General features: G+C 44.8%; 1 protein-coding gene across 2 annotated transcripts; it reads left to right on the top strand.

Annotated features, from left to right (window-relative positions):
* The first annotated feature begins 264 nt into the window (after positions 1-264).
* Positions 265-18062, top strand: LOC139548322 (programmed cell death protein 10). 2 transcript variants are annotated; one of them, XM_071357933.1, is made up of 8 exons: positions 265-425; positions 3408-3630; positions 4976-5029; positions 8509-8626; positions 10646-10772; positions 11919-11997; positions 12513-12595; positions 17496-18062. In XM_071357933.1, exons 2-8 carry the CDS (start codon positions 3541-3543, stop codon positions 17575-17577), a joined length of 633 nt encoding a protein of 210 aa, XP_071214034.1. In that variant the 5' UTR covers positions 265-425; positions 3408-3540; the 3' UTR covers positions 17578-18062. The 2 variants fall into 2 exon arrangements, with proteins under 2 accessions (XP_071214034.1, XP_071214035.1); XM_071357934.1 differs by lacking the exon at positions 4976-5029 and having other exon boundaries at positions 273-425.
* Positions 18063-18071: the final 9 nt, after the last annotated feature.

Raw genomic sequence — 18071 nt, forward strand, 5'->3', positions numbered from 1 at the left:
ACTTCCTGCAAAACTACGCATTCTTTTGATTTCGGTACTTTTTTCTACTATCAATGTAACATTTTTGTATGCCTGGAATGCAGTTTGTCTGTGAGAGATGTCGTTTTTGTATTTTCGTTGGCTAAATAAGCCTGTTGATGCTTTAGTTGTTTCGTGTAGGACGCCACATAATTGCTTGAACTAGTTGGGAGTTGTAGTTTTTATAGTTACTATGCCTTTATCACTGACATAATTGGAGACGTAAGAAAAAACTACAACCGTCAACCCATTTGGTGGACAGCTGAAAAAAACCTTGCCCAGACAGTTTGATCATACAGAAAACTTCCGTCTTTGAATGAGAAAAGAAAACACTCGACTAGCTAATGCTAGTCACGGCAAATGAGCCTACTTCGGTCTAAATAAGCAGCATACCACGGTGTAAACAGGTATGTAGCTAAAGGCAACGTTACTATTTCACCAACTAACGTTAGAAAATCGTTTTTGTTTAGCTAGTTAACGTTGGTAACTTAGCGCATTCACACACATAGCTACCTTCCTGGATAATGATTCCTACAGATTGGCTATGGCAACTAACTACTATTTAGAAATTACCCTCATTGTTATTGGAGTATGTCTAGCTAACAGGTGATCATGATAGATAGATGTGTGTCGGTGGATTAGGACAATGAAATTACTAACTACAAGCAACGAAAAATGTGGTTATTATATAGGTAACCTTAAATTAGCTAGTTAAGATTCTTAGTCTGGTACTGCCAGTGGCAGTTGACACCCAGCTTGCTAAAATAGCTAGCTAGCTAACAATCGACGAAACTTGTTTACGTAGCTAAGCGCTAGTTGGCTAACTAGCCTCGGTTCAGCTTGCTTACGTAACTGGTTGGCTATCGACAATGCTACCGATTCCGTTAACGTCGCAAGGTAGCTGCTAGCTAGCCAGTCTCAGTCTGTCGAGACGGGACAAACTCTTTTCACCGCACTTCTATACAAAGTGATTTTCGTAGCAAGTTAGGAGAGCATTTTCCTAACCTTAACAGAAAACTAACTAGCTACGAAAAAGTCACTTCGCTATCATAGTGGCGTGAACTGCGTTAGCCCTGTCAAGACAGAGTCTAGGGGTCTATTTATTGTGCCGATTCTGTTAAAAATGGTCTCTTCAACGGAAGCGAACGAAACGAGTTATGTTAACCTTATGTTATGTTATCTGAATTTGTTCCGTAGAAACTCTGGTGTTTGGACAAATGATTACACCGCAGTTTTCATCAAACGATGACATCATTATAATAAAATGTCATGAGTAGTTGGAAATGTAATTAGCTAATTTGAGAGACATCTGTTGTTGTGTTGTAACTGCTGTACATTTCTCCATAGCAGCTAGCTTATCTGATCAGTCAGCCGTCCACGCGCCTTACTTTATGTGACAAATGACTCTGTGGACATAAAATTAGGTTTAACAGCCAGTAATAAACCTATAAATTTTTACAATGTGATTGTGGCATTACTGCCTGAAATAACATATTAATGGACTTAGATGTATAGCTTGGTCTTTGTACCATGACAGACAAGACAATTGAGACCGTCATGTTCTGCAGGCCAGTAGCCCATCTAATCAGGTATTGCCCACAGTAAAGTTGGCCAGATAATAGTCAACGGAGAGGAGCATAGTGTGAATGTGTCCAATCCGTTTCCTTTCCTCAGCCATTGTCCCCCCACTCTTCACTGATGGGTGGAATGTGTCTAGTCTCACTATGGTGCCTTAAGGCTGCTATCAAGTCCTTTCAAATCAGTGACCATGAAGGAAATGAGTCAAGAAATGAACAGCTTGTTGCAAGATTATTGGGACATTGTCTAAGGCAGGGGTATCGAACTCATTCCATGGAGAGTCTAGTAAAAACCAAATCAAATCACATTTTATTGGTCACATACACATGGTTAGCAGATGTTAATGCGAGTGTAGTGAAATGCTTGTGCTTCTAGTTCCGACAGTGCAGTAATATCTAACAAGTAATATCTAACAATTCCACAACAAATGCCTAATGCACACACATCTATGTAAAGGAATGGAATAAGAATATATAAATATATGGATGAGCAATGACAGAGCGGCATAGGCAAGATGCAATAGATTATATAAAATACAGTATATACATATGAGATGAGTCATGCAAGATATGTAAACATTATTAAAGTGACTAGTGATCCAATTATTAAAGTGGCCAATGATTTCAAGTCTATGTAGACAGCAGCCTCTCTGTTAGTGATGGCTGTTTAACAGTCTGATGGCCTTGAGATAGAAGCTGTTTTTCAGTCTCTCCGTCCCAGCTTTGATGCACCTGTACTGACCTCTCCTTCTGGATGATAGCGGTGTGAACAGGCAGTGGCTCAGGTGGTTGTTGTCCTTGATGATCTTTTTGTCCTTCCTGTGTCATCGGGTGCTGTAGGTGTCATGGTATCTGTGGGTTTTCCTTTCAAATAACTCCTAGGCAACTAGGTGAGGGAGTTCTTTACTAATTACTGACTTTATTTCATCAATCAAGTACAAGGGAGGAGGGGAAATCCGCAGCCACTCGGCCATCCGTGGAATGAGTTTGACACGTGGAGTCTCAGCAGTGCTCTAGGGAAGAGTTGTGCTTGTGTTCTGCTCCAGGATCAGTTTTCCCTGCCTCCATCCTGATCTGAAAGGAATAAATAGTGGTGAAGCTGACCTGGGAGCAGTGCTCAGAGCAGCCACTAGCTATGGTTTTATTAACACCCTCTGAAGGCCATTGCCTGCCTGGCCAGAAATAGAACTGTCACCTTTCGTCAGCTGCGGCTGAGTCATGGAATCGCAGTGACAGAGGGAAAGAAACCGTCACTCAGTCGGGCTACTCAGTCAGTCAGTATCTGCAGAACAAGGGCAGCATTGACACTCCCTCCCTGGCCTGAAATTGCATCCAGTTACACACAGTGAAGTGCTGTCTGGTAATGGCCCAGGGTGACGTCATACAGATAGATAATGCTGCTGAAAGTGTCAGTCAGAGTAGGAGGAAAGAGAAACTTATCATGCTTGTTCAGATGCACAGGTGTACACAGGCAGGGCAGGTGTATTGTAGAGCTTAGGCTCTGTGTCTGTCTCTGTCTCTCCACACCCACCGCCCTGCACCACATGTTTGACTTTGAATCGGAGCCAGATGGAATGTTTACCTGGTTATATAATGTCATCGCCCTCCGAGGCTAGACCTCGTTTGTTGACGTAGACATTACTAGGACAGAAAAACAAGGCCTAAATTTAGACCTCACCCAGAAGCAATGAAAATAGCCTAAATTAGGTATTATAGTGATGAAGTAGGCTATGTAATGTTGGATTGTCTTTTCTGTCCTTTGCCTCCCATTCTATCCCTCATACCCTTTCTCCCCCCGTCTTCTCTCCTCAGGTCCTGCCCCCACAGCCTTCTCTTCTCTGAGTGTTGTAGTGAGTGATTGAGGTGAGCCCCGCCCCGGTAGTAGCCTTCACTCCATACACATATACAGAAACACATATACAGAAACGTTGGCCTCTGGACGAGGATGACAATGGAAGAGATGAAGAATGAAGCAGAGACGACCTCAATGGTTTCCATGACACTCTACACTGTGATGTACCCCGTCTTCCACGAGGTAAGGAGGAAAGGATTTGGTAAAGACAGGATGTAGTGTTTCTTGAATGGGGCGTGTGCGTGCTATGGCCTCTAAGGTTATAACACAAATGTAACTACCCTTAGACACGAGGGAGGGATGGTGGGAGAGAGTGTGTTTGGATAGGATAAATAGGGACAGGGTAAATGGATCTCTATAAAATGTGTGTTGTGGACAGAATCACGGAATACAGACATAAAAACAGAATTCAGCCATATTCAAAAATGTATTGATGAACTAAATGTATTGAATTTATTTGAAAATTCAGTAATTTGGCCAAGATTGTCATATGACATGAACAAAATGCATCAGGGATTCATACTTTCCTTCATCTTGCTGAAGAGGAAACTGCACAGCAACGCCCCTTTCTGTGTGAGAGCGTTTGTCTACCACTTTGTGTTGCCGTTATCGGTGATGCTAATTTAATGACAACTGTTTTGTTGTGGACTCAGAACTTCCAATTGTGTTGTTTTTCTATTAAAACAGTCTGCTTTTGAGAGTGAGAACCTGAACAAATGGGGGTAAACAGAAATCTAGAAAAACAAAGAGGAGGAAAACAGAATCCGGCGAAAAAATGAATCAGATTTTCAAGGGTCGTATAGGTGTCAGTTGGCAGGAAGATAAAAACAGAGGGAATGGAGACAGAGTGGAAGAAGACGGGTAGTCACAGATCACAGAGAGAGCAGCGTGAGTTTGTGTTTAAAGGGGTGAGGGTGGTAGGGAAGAGCGAGGGATGGAGGAGTGTGATAATTACTGTGTGTAGCACCAGTGTCTCTCTGATGATGCAAAGGAGTTCCCTGTGGCCACTTTAATGTGGGGAGGTTGCTGTTTCACTGACTCAGCTAGTCCAGGTATTAGTCACACACACACACACACGACTACTATCCTTCCGGGGACCAAACATTTTATTCCCATTCAAAATCCTATTTTCCCTAATCGTAAACCCAAACTCCTAAACCATAAATTACCACTTTTCCTTGTGGGGACTGACAAAATGTCCCCACTTGTCAACATGTTCCTGGTTTTACTCTCGTTGTAAGGACTCCTAGTACCCACAAGGAGAGTAAAACCAATAACACACAGGCTTGTTTTGTTCAATGCTGTTTGTGTACCAGTGTACTGTAGTTTTTGTTGTTGTCTGCAGTGTTAGCTCATGAGATGGTTTTTCCATGTATGTAGCTACTAACTATGCAGTTTGAAGTGTTTTCATGTTGTGGTAATTAGTATTGGTGTATGCTTTCCTTGTTTGTGAGATGTGTATATTCTATGTTAATTAGAAGATGGTATCTGTAAGAAGTGTTTTAATGCAGTGATAATGTGTTTACAGTTGGAGAGAGTGAACCTGTCGGCAGCACAGACCCTGAGGGCAGCGTTTATAAAGGTAAGGAGATGGAGGGACAGGGCAGCGTTTATAAAGGTAAGGAGGTGGAGGGACAGGGCAGCGTTTATAAAGGTAAGGAGGTGGAGGGACAGGGCAGCGTTTATAAAGGTAAGGAGGTGGAGGGACAGGGCAGCGTTTATAAAGGTAAGGAGATGGAGGGACAGGGCAGCGTTTATAAAGGTAAGGAGGTGGAGGGACAGGGCAGCGTTTATAAAGGTAAGGAGGTGGAGGGACAGGGCAGCGTTTATAAAGGTAAGGAGATGGAGGGACAGGGCAGCGTTTATAAAGGTAAGGAGGTGGAGGGACAGGGCAGCGTTTATAAAGGTAAGGAGGTGGAGGGACAGGGCAGCGTTTATAAAGGTAAGGAGGTGGAGGGACAGGGCAGCGTTTATAAAGGTAAGGAGGTGGAGGGACAGGGCAGCGTTTATAAAGGTGTGGAGGGACAGGGCAGCGTTTATAAAGGTAAGGAGGTGGAGGGACAGGGCAGCGTTTATAAAGGTAAGGAGGTGGAGGGACAGGGCAGTGTTTATAAAGGTAAGGAGGTGGAGGGACAGGGCAGCGTTTATAAAGGTAAGGAGGTGGAGGGACAGGGCAGCGTTTATAAAGGTAAGGAGGTGGAGGGACAGGGCAGCGTTTATAAAGGTAAGGAGGTGGAGGGACAGGGCAGCGTTTATAAAGGTAAGGAGGTGGAGGGACAGGGCAGCGTTTATAAAGGTAAGGAGATGGAGGGACGGGGCAGCGTTTATAAAGGTAAGGAGATGGAGGGACGGGGCAGCGTTTATAAAGGTAAGGAGGTGGAGGGACGGGGCAGCGTTTATAAAGGTAAGGAGGTGGAGGGACGGGGCAGCGTTTATAAAGGTAAGGAGGTGGAGGGACGGGGCAGCGTTTATAAAGGTAAGGAGGTGGAGGGACGGGGCAGCGTTTATAAAGGTAAGGAGGTGGAGGGACGGGGCAGCGTTTATAAAGGTAAGGAGGTGGAGGGACAGGGCAGCGTTTATAAAGGTAAGGAGGTGGAGGGACAGGGCAGCGTTTATAAAGGTAAGGAGGTGGAGGGACAGGGCAGCGTTTATAAAGGTAAGGAGGTGGAGGGACAGGGCAGCGTTTATAAAGGTAAGGAGGTGGAGGGACAGGGCAGCGTTTATAAAGGTAAGGAGGTGGAGGGACAGGGCAGCGTTTATAAAGGTAAGGAGGTGGAGGGACAGGGCAGCGTTTATAAAGGTAAGGAGGTGGAGGGACAGGGCAGCGTTTATAAAGGTAATGAGGTGGAGGGACAGGGCAGCGTTTATACATGGGACGGGGCAGCGTTTATACATGGAGGGACAGGACAGCGTTTATACATGGAGGGACAGGGCAGCGTTTATACATGGGGGGTGACAGGGCAGCGTTTATACATGGGGGGCGACAGGGCAGCGTTTATACATGGGGGGCGACAGGGCAGCGTTTATACATGGGAGGCGACAGGGCAGCGTTTATACATGGAGGGACAGGGCAGCGTTTATACATGGGGGGCGACAGGGCAGCGTTTATACATGGGGGGCGACAGGGCAGCGTTTATACATGGGGGGCGACAGGACAGCGTTTATACATGGAGGGACAGGGCAGCGTTTATACATGGAGGGCGACAGGACAGCGTTTATACATGGAGGGACAGCGTTTATACATGGAGGGACAGGACAGCGTTTATACATGGAGGGACAGGGCAGCGTTTATACATGGAGGGACAGGACAGCGTTTATACATGGAGGGACAGGACAGCGTTTATACATGGAGGGACAGGGCAGCGTTTATACATGGAGGACAGGGCAGCGTTTATACATGGAGGGACAGGGCAGCGTTTCTACATGGGGGGCGACAGGGCAGCGTTTATACATGGGGGGCGACAGGGCAGCGTTTATACATGGAGGGACAGGACAGCGTTTATACATGGAGGGACAGGGCAGCGTTTATACATGGAGGGACAGGGCAGCGTTTATACATGGAGGGACAGGGCAGCGTTTCTACATGGGGGGCGACAGGGCAGCGTTTCTACATGGGGGGCGACAGGGCAGCGTTTATACATGGGGGGCGACAGGGCAGCGTTTATACATGGAGGGCACAGGACAGCGTTTATACATGGGGGGCGACAGGGCAGCGTTTATACATGGGGGGCGACAGGGCAGCGTTTATACATGGGAGGCGACAGGACAGCGTTTATACATGGAGGGCGACAGGACAGCGTTTATACATGGAGGGCGACAGGGCAGCGTTTATACATGGAGGGCGACAGGGCAGCGTTTATACATGGAGGGCGACAGGGCAGCGTTTATACATGGAGGGACAGGGCAGCGTTTATACATGGAGGGCGACAGGGCAGCGTTTATACATGGGGGGCGACAGGACAGCGTTTATACATGGAGGGACAGGGCAGCGTTTATACATGGGGGGCGACAGGACAGCGTTTATACATGGAGGGACAGGACAGCGTTTATACATGGAGGGCGACAGGGCAGCGTTTATACATGGAGGGCGACAGGGCAGCGTTTATACATGGAGGGCGACAGGGCAGCGTTTATACATGGGGGGCGACAGGGCAGCGTTTATACATGGGGGGCGACAGGGCAGCGTTTATACATGGGGGGCGACAGGGCAGCGTTCATACATGGGAGGCGACAGGGCAGCGTTTATACATGGAGGGCGACAGGGCATTTGAGACGGGATAGAGGAGCTCACTTTGGTCAATTCAATTCAAGATAACCGTCGACACGAAGAAAGACTGCTCTTCTAATAACCCATTCCCACCAGCCTGCTGGAGGACTGTCTTGAATTAGCAGCAGGTGCAGGATCCATAGCCGCCTTCCTATCATAGAGGAAGCCTGAGCTGGAATGTGAAGCTAACTGAAACTGGCTAGCTTTAGAAAACCCAGAGTAGATCTAACTAGCTTCGTAAAATACCCCTGTGAGGGTTCCACTGATTCACATCTGATTGACTTTGATTGACAGTGTCTAACTCTGATCATGGGTCTGTGTTCTATTATCATAGACTGATGTGTGTGTTTTTGTGGTTGATTAGTAATGCCTGGTGTGTGTCTGCATATGTTCTGTGGCTTATTGTCCAGTGTTTCCCCTATTCATTCAGCTCTGCTCCTAAATCATTGCCGCCACTCCAAAAATATATTTAAAAAACCAAACGCATATAAAGTATGTCGAAAAGATAATGAAGCTATATATATTTTTTTAAAGATAATCTTTCGGAACTAACAATTGCCAAAATAAAAATGAGAGTCAGGGTGAATCTACAATTCTCCTAATGTCATGGCATGGGGCCCCCATTGATTTTGTTTACGTTTGCAAAATGTGCAGAATTACAGAAAATTTGCTTTAAGTTATTTTTCTTTTTTTTATCCCCATGACAAAATGCTAGGGGAAACATTGTTGTCATAGACTGTGTGTTCTGTGGTTGATTAGCAGAGCCTGATGTGTGTTCTGTGGTTGATTGTCAGGCTGAGAAGGAGAACCCAGGGCTGACCCAGGACATCATCATGAAGATCCTGGAGAAGAAGAAAGTGGAGGTCAACTTCACTGAGTCACTACTGCGAATGGCTGCAGACGATGTGGAAGGTGTGTGTCTGTCTGTTTCTGATTGTGTGTGTCTCTCTGTTCTGCAGTGAATAACCTAGTCCTAGATGATGTTAGGTATTGTGCATCTGTGTACAGTACCGTCTCTCTCCTCAGGATGGTGCTGTTTCTCCACTAATAAAACAACCTCTCCTTCCTGTGAGACATTTCTTTCCTCCAGGCTTGAATTTTCTCTCCTGCATGGCCTGATTGATGGTAGTAATGAATTTATGTGCACAGAATGAGAAGCTTAGCTATAGTTACACAGTTACACAGTTACACACAGTCACACCGTGATGTGAGGGCCTTTGCTTCTGTTTGAATACTAAATAAACAGTGCCTTCAGAAAGTATTCATACCCCTTGACTTATTCCACATTTTGTTTTTTCAGCCTGCACTCAAAATTGATGAAATATATTTGTTTTCTCACCCATCTACACACAATACCCCATAATAACAAAGTAAAAGCTTTGAATTACAAAACAACAACAAAACCACCCTGAGTCAATTCATGTTCGAATAATCTTTGGCAGCAATTACAGCTGTGAGTCTTTCTGGGTACGTCTAAGAGCTTTGCACACCTGGATTGTACAATATTTGCACATTTATTCTTTAAAAAATTCTTCAAGCTCGTGTCAAGTTGGTTGTTGATCATTGCTAGACAGCCATTTTCAAGTCTTGCCATAGATTTTCAAGCCGATTTTTATGTCAAAACTGTAACTCGTCCACTCCGGAACTTTCAATGTCGTCTTGGTAAATAACTCCAGTGTAGATTTGGCCTTGTGTTATTGTCCTGCTGAAATAAGAGTTTTCTCTCTGTCTGTTGGAAAGCAGACTGAACCAATGTTTCCTCTAGGAGTTTGCCTGTGTTTAGCTCTATTCTGTTTCTTTTTATCACAAAAAAACTCCCTAGTCCTTGCCGATGACAAGCATACCCATAACATGATGCAGCCACCATCATGAAAATATGTAAAGTGGTTCTCGTTGATGTTGTGCTGGATTTTCCCTGAACATAACACTTTGTATTCAGGACGTAAAGTGAATTTCTTTCCCCCATTTTTTTGCAGTATTACTTTAGTGCCTTATTGTGAACAGGATGCATGTTTTGGAATATTTTTATTCTGTACAGTCTTCCTTATTTTCCCTCTTTCAATTAGGTTAGTATTGTGGAGTAACTACAATGTTGATCACAGCCATTAAACTCTTAACTGTTTTAAAGCCACCAATGGCCTTATGGTGAAATCCCTGAGCGGTTTCCTTCCTCTCTGGCAACTGAGTAAGGAAGGACACCTGTGTCTTTTGTAGTGACAGGGTGTATTGATACACCATCCAAAGTGTAATTAGTAACTTCACCATGATGAAATGGATATTCAATGTATTTTTTATCTACCAATAGGTGCCCTTTGCGAGGCATTGGAAAACCTCCCTGGTCTTTGTGATTAAATCTGTGTTTAAAATACACTGCTCAACTGATGGGACCTTACAGATAATTGTTTGTGTGGGGTACAGAGATGAGGTAGTCATTCAAAAGTATGTTAAACAATATTATTGCACGCAGAGTCCATGCAAGTTATTATGTAACTTGTTAAGCAAATATTTACTCCTGAACTTATTTAGGCTTGCCAGAACAAAGGGGTGACTCAAGGTATCAGTTTTTAATTAGTAAACATTTTGAAAAACATAATTTCACTTTGACATTATGGGTTATTGTGTGTATACCAGTGACAACATCTTAAATTCAGGCTGTAACACAATGTGTAAAAAGTCAAGGGGTGTGACTACTTTCTGAAGGCTCTTTACCTCCTGCTGTCAGCAAGGTTACACTGCAGTGGCACCTTTTTCTAACTTTCCTCACACACTGAAAGTTGTGGTGTGTGCGTTCAGGCGCACACACAGACTGCTCTCTGGGTGGGGCTGTTCTGTCAGGGCCTGGAATGCTCTCTACATTCCACCGCTTCTTTTTGTTGACATGACTGTCTCCATGGTGACTAATGCTGTGGCTCTCTTCCTGTGTGTGTATAGAGTTCATGATTGACAGGCCGGAGCAGGAGTTCCAGGACTTGAATGACAAGGCCCGGGCACTCAAACACATCCTCAGCAAGATCCCAGACGAGATCAACGACAGAGTACGCTTCTTACAGACCATCAAGTCAGTACACACTCGGTCGCAGACCTCCCAGCACACCCTCAGTGATGTGATTAACACTTCACAAGCACACAGCTCTCCAAAAACACACTCATTCTCTTGTTCCCATTTTCTTTCCAATGTAATACTAAGTCTCAAGTAGTACACACACAATTATTCTCCCCCAGACTTATTCTTTCAGGGCTTGTTTCTGTCTTGGCTCAATTTGCCAGTTCTCAAATTGAATTTGTGTATGTTGAATCACTCTAAGTAACTTTTGTCAGTGGAATATTTAGAAAAAATAGATTTGGAACATAGTAGAATTCTGCTGTATTTAAAAGTGCAGAGGGGGGAAAGTGAGAGCGAAGAGGAGAAGAATGAGAGTGTGTCTGAGAGTAAGGGGGTAAGGATGGAGGGAAGGTGAAGGAGTAAGAGAGGTGACATGGTTCAAGATGTCTGACTGCTGTTGGCCTAAGGAGTGAGAGGTGACATGGTTCAAGATGTCTGACTGCTGTTGGCCTAAAGAGTGAGAGGTGACATGGTTCAAGATGTTTGACTGCTGTTGGCCTAAAGAGTGAGAGGTGAGATGGTTCAAGATGTCTGTCTGCTGTTGTAGTCATTGTCTAAAATGAACACCTGCCAAATGCGGGTAGATTTCATTTCACCAGCCACGGTGGACTAAAGAACTAAGAATCCTATGTAGCCTATTCCACCTGGTGCTGAAACTCTGCCTGGCTGGGGGCTGTCTGCACGTGAAGAACTGAGTTAAAGTTTCAGCCATAGAAGTTGGTCTAATATACTTGAAACTGAAGTGAAATGTTGTCCTTGTGTTTCTTGACTATTTCCATAGTTTTGTTCACAAGCTAGGTTGTTTTTCTATGTTTGAGTTTCAACTGCTAGGGAAGAGAAGACAAAGCTTCTACTAGTCAGACTCAGTCTCACAGGGACCAACATGACTCGAGTTGCACTTCCACGGTAACCTCCGGCCCTTAAAGGGGCAGGTGAAAATGTTTGTCTCGTGAGATCTTGGTTAAAAGACTCGAGTCACAAAAAATGTAATGAAATAATATACTACATTACTTCTTACTAGTAATACATGTATTGTATTTTAAAATCTACCTGACACATTGGCTGGTGAACAAAAAAGTAATTTTTATGCTCTGTCCACAGAGATATCGCCAGCGCCATCAAGGAACTCCTGGACACAGTCAACACTGTCTTCCGGAAATACCAGTACCAGAACCGACGGGTGAGAACCCTACACACTACACACACACACACTACACACACACACACACACACACACTACACACACACTACACACACACACTACACACACATACTACACACACACACACACACACACTACACACACACACACACACTACACACACATACTACACACACTACACACACTACACACACACACTACACACACACACACACACACACCACACATACTACACACACACACTACACACCACACACTACACACCACACACTACACACACACACTACACACACACTACACACACACACACACACACACACACTACACACACACACACACACACATACTACACACACACACACTACACACACACTACACACACATACTACACACACACACACTACACACACTACACACAGGCCGATTAAGATATTTTCTCGTTTCCTTCTCCCTCGGCTGTCAGTTTGAGACGTTCTTGTGTTTTTTCCTCTCCATTATCTTCTGAAAGAGTAAAAAGCCTCTGTTTTTCCCAGGCACTGGAACACCAAAAGAAAGAGTTTGTGAAATACTCCAAGAGCTTCAGCGACACACTTAAAACCTACTTCAAAGATGGAAAGTAAGAACCTCCTCCTTTATGTTTCTACCCTGCTGTTCTCTTCCATGGCCCGTACAATATATGACCCATACGGGTTTACATCTGGCCCGTACAATATATCACCCATACCGGTTTACATCTGGCCCGTACAATATATCACCCATACGGGTTTACATCTGGCCCGTACAATATATGACCCATACGGGTTTACATCTGGCCCGTACAATATATCACCCATACCGGTTTACATCTGGCCCGTACAATATATCACCCATACCGGTTTACATCTGGCCCGTACAATATATCACCCATACCGGTTTACATCTGGCCCGTACAATATATCACCCATACCGGTTTACATCTGGCCCGTACAATATATCACCCATACGGGTTTACATCTGGCCCGTACAATATATCACCCATACTGGTTTACATCTGGCCCGTACAATATATCACCCATACCGGTTTACATCTGGCCCGTACAATATATCACCCATACCGGTTTACATCTGGCCCGTACAATATATCACCCATACGGGTTTACATCTGGCCCGTACAATATATCACCCATACTGGTTTACATCTGGCCCGTACAATATGTCACCCATACCGGTGTACATCTGGCCCGTACAATATATCACCCATACCGGTTTACATCTGGCCCGTACAATATATCACCCATACCGGTTTACATCTGGCCCGTACAATATATCACCCATACGGGTTTACATCTGGCCCGTACAATATATCACCCATACTGGTTTACATCTGGCCCGTACAATATATCACCCATACCGGTTTACATCTGGCCCGTACAATATATCACCCATACCGGTTTACATCTGGCCCGTACAATATATCACCCATACAGGTTTACATCTGACCCGTACAATATATCACCCATACGGGTTTACATCTGGCCCGTACAATATATCACCCATACGGGTTTACATCTGGCCCGTACAATATATCACCCATACGGGTTTACATCTGGCCCGTACAATATATCACCCATACGGGTTTACATCTGGCCCGTACAATATATCACCCATACCGGTTTACATCTGGCCCGTACAATATATCACCCATACTGGTTTACATCTGGCCCGTACAATATATCACCCATACCGGTTTACATCTGGCCCGTACAATATATCACCCATACCGGTTTACATCTGGCCCGTACAATATATCACCCATACAGGTTTACATCTGGCCCGTACAATATATCACCCATACCGGTTTACATCTGGCCCGTACAATATATCACCCATACCGGTTTACATCTGGCCCGTACAATATATCACCCATACCGGTTTACATCTGGCCCGTACAATATATCACCCATACAGGTTTACATCTGGCCCGTACAATATATCACCCATACAGGTTTACATCTGGCCCGTACAATATATCACCCATACTGGTTTACATCTGGCCCGTACAATATATCACCCATACGGGTTTACATCTGGCCCGTACAATATATCACCTATACGGGTTTACATCTGGCCCGTACAATATATCACCCATACGGGTTTACATCTGGCCCGTACAATATATCACCCATACGGGTTTACATCTGGCCCGTACAATATATCACCCATACGGGTTTACATCTGGCCCGTACAATATATCACCCATACGGGTTTACATCTGGCCCGTACAATATATCACCCATACGGGTTTACATCTGGCCCGTACAATATATCACCCATACGGGTTTACATCTGGCCCGTACAATATATCACCCATACGGGTTTACATCTGGCCCGTACAATATATCACCCATACGGGTTTACATCTGGCCCGTACAATATATCACCCATACGGGTTTACATCTGGCCCGTACAATATATCACCCATACGGGTTTACATCTGGCCCGTACAATATCTCACCCATACGGGTTTACATCTGGCCCGTACAATATATCACCCATACGGGTTTACATCTGGCCCGTACAATATATCACCCATACGGGTTTACATCTGGCCCGTACAATATCTCACCCATACGGGTTTACATCTGGCCCGTACAATATCTCACCCATACGGGTTTACATCTGGCCCGTACAATATCTCACCCATACGGGTTTACATCTGGCCCGTACAATATATCACCCATACGGGTTTACATCTGGCCCGTACAATATATCACCCATACGGGTTTACATCTGGCCCGTACAATATATCACCCATACTGGTTTACATCTGGCCCGTACAATATATCACCCATACGGGTTTACATCTGGCCCGTACAATATATCACCCATACGGGTTTACATCTGGCCCGTACAATATATCACCCATACTGGTTTACATCTGGCCCGTACAATATATCACCCATACGGGTTTACATCTGGCCCGTACAATATCTCACCCATACGGGTTTACATCTGGCCCGTACAATATATCACCCATACTGGTTTACATCTGGCCCGTACAATATATCACCCATACAGGTTTACATCTGGCCCGTACAATATATCACCCATACAGGTTTACATCTGGCCCGTACAATATATCACCCATGCCGGTTTACATCTGCATCATTTAGATCAGTGTTTTCCCAACTCCAGTCCTCCGCTGCCCCCGGCAGCCCAACTCCAGTCCTCCGCTTCCCCCGGCAGCCCAACTCCAGTCCTCCGCTGCCCCCGGCAGCCCAACTCCAGTCCTCCGCTGCCCCCGGCAGCCCAACTCCAGTCCTCCGCTGCCCCTGGCAGAACACATATTCATTGTAGTGCTGGACAAACTCACCTGATTCAACTCATCGGGGTCTTAATGATTAGTTGCCAAGTTAAATCAGGTGTTCTTGTCCGGGGCTGCAACAAAAATGTGTACTGTGGGTCAGGCCTACGAGTGTGCAAAATGGAGTTTAGCCCCCTCAGTTGAAACTTGTACCCCCTCAGTTGAAACTTGTGCACCCTCAGTTGTAGTTTTATGTCCCTATATATATATATATATTTTTTTTTTTTTTAAAGCAAAGAAGTTGAAATGTTTGAATGCCAGGTTGGGGTGTGATCTGTATCTGCTGTGCTGTCAGCACCATGGACAGAGCACGTTGAGGAGTGTGTGTGTAGGGAGGGCCATGGAAAGCCACCCGGCGGTTAGGTTTGACTCCTTTGTATTTCCATAAAAATCGGGGGGGAAACGCTGCCCGTCTGTGATAGGCTACTTGAATAACGAGATACGCCTCCGCCTGTAATATTTACTGCAGATGCATCATTTTGGTTCCCACTTCGTAAGTTCTGCATTGTGTCCAATGCTAACGCAGACAAGGCCTTCACCCAAGCAGTATTCCCACTGGTAGCATGTTATTGATAGAACCAAAGGGTTCTCTAGGCATCATCAAGCAATATTGATATGAACCAAAGGGTTCTCTAGGCATCATCAAGCAATATTGATAGAACCAAAGGGTTCTCTAGGCATCATCAAGCAAGGATCATTTTGAAATGCTCTGTGGAAAGAAAGAAAGAAGTTGTGTTCGTGGTGCATTCACATAGGTTGTTTGTCAAATCATATTAACATTTTATTGTTCACATACACATGGTTAGCAGGTGTTAGTGTGAGTGTAGCGAAATGCTTGTGCTTCTAGTTCCGACAGTGTAGTAATATCTAACAAGTAACCTTACAATTTCACAACAACTACCTAATACACACAAATGTAAAGGGATGAATGAGAATATGTACATATAAATATATGGATGAGCGATGGCCGAGCGGCATAGGCAAGATGCAGTAGATGGTATAAAATACAGTATATACATATGAGATGACTAATGTAGGATATGTAGACATTATTCAAGTGGCGTTATTTAAAGTGAATAGTAAAACCTTTATTAAATCAATGTATTAAATGTATTAAAGTGGCCAATGATTTCAAGTCTATGTAGACAGCAGCCTCTCTGTTAGTGGTGGCTGTTTAACAGTCTGATGGCCTTGAGATAGAAGCTGTTTTTCAGTCTCTCGGTCCCTGCTTTGATGCACCTGTACTGACCTCACCTTCTGGATGGTAGCGGGGTGAACAGGCAGTGGCTCGGATGGTTGTTGTCCTTGATGATCTTTTTGGCCTTCCTGTGACATCGGGTGGTGTGGGTGTCCTGGAGGGCAGGTAGTTTGCCCCCAGTGATGCGTTGTGCAGACCTCACTACCCTCTGGAGAGCCATACGGTTGTGGGCGGAGCAGTTCCCGTACCAGGCGGTGATACAGCCCGACAGGATGCTCTCGATTGTGCATCTGTAAAAAGTTTGTGTTTTAGGTGAAATGCCAAATTTCTTCAGCCTCCTGAGGTTGAAGAGGCGCTGCTGCGTCTTCTTCACCACGCTGTCTGTGTGGATGGACAATTTCAGTTTGTCCGTGATGTGTTCGCCGAGGAACTATCCACCTTCTCCACTACTGTCCTGTGGATGGGATGGGGGGGGATTACCCTATCTATCTTGTTGTAGCCTATATTCATTACCAAAACGGCCTTGCTTTACTGTGTAGGGCGCTGTCCATGGTGCTGATACAGCGGAGATGGGTTACAGATTTCACGCCAACCTGTCACTTCAAAAGCATTCAATGGTCTGAGTCTCTGCATTTTAACTTTGTTTGTGGTATAGCGTGATATAAGCAGAAATCAATCATTTTCTGTTTATTGTGGTATAAGCAGAGTTGGGTATAATTCTTAGTTTTTTGCCTGGTGTACCGCTTAGTTGACCATGTGACTGTGTGGCAGAAACGATACTTGGCGTTTTCAGGGTTGTTTAATCATTCCCATTACCATTCACTGTGAAATCACATTTAGGCTTGATTCTCTGAAGCCTGACATTTCCACAGATCAAAGCACTGTATCAATCCCAGCGTTGCCATGGTTTCCTGTGACTGACACCGCCTTCCCTGTGTGTCCCTGTCTCTCTCTCTCTGTCCCGCTTGTTTCCAGGGCGATAAACGTGTTTGTCAGCGCGAACAGGCTCATCCACCAAACCAACCTTATACTCCAGACCTTCAAGACCGTGACATGAGGTTAACCACACTAACCCAGGCTTTTAACAGAGGACAGGAAACCCTTTATATGTACAATGTTACGATTCTGCTTTTGGGACTGTATCATTTCTAAGTCTTGCTTCATGGGGGGGGTCATTTAGAGTTACAGGTGGTCAGACTATAATTGCCAGATATTTTTTTTTTTATTATTGTATTTTTTCCCCCCACCAAGATCATGCTACCGCCACAGAGTGTCTGATGTCAATTCTCCCTCTCTTCCCCCCCCCCCCCCCTCTCTTTCTTGCACTTTCTCTCGCTCTCTCACTCTGTCCATGTGAAAGCCAAAACACCGGGCCTTAATGTGGCCATTGAGGCATTCCTAAAGCAGAGTGTAAATACAGGGACTTTTGTTTTTCCTCACATTCTAACTTGAACAATGAGACATGATGGTGTATATTTAACAGATATTTGGTCGCAAAATGTTCAAATAAAAAAGTTGAAACATTTTGGAAAGATTTTAAAATGGTCTTTT

Source organism: Salvelinus alpinus, chromosome 21, assembly GCF_045679555.1.
Source record: "Salvelinus alpinus chromosome 21, SLU_Salpinus.1, whole genome shotgun sequence".
In the NCBI taxonomy this organism is placed as follows: domain Eukaryota; kingdom Metazoa; phylum Chordata; class Actinopteri; order Salmoniformes; family Salmonidae; genus Salvelinus; species Salvelinus alpinus.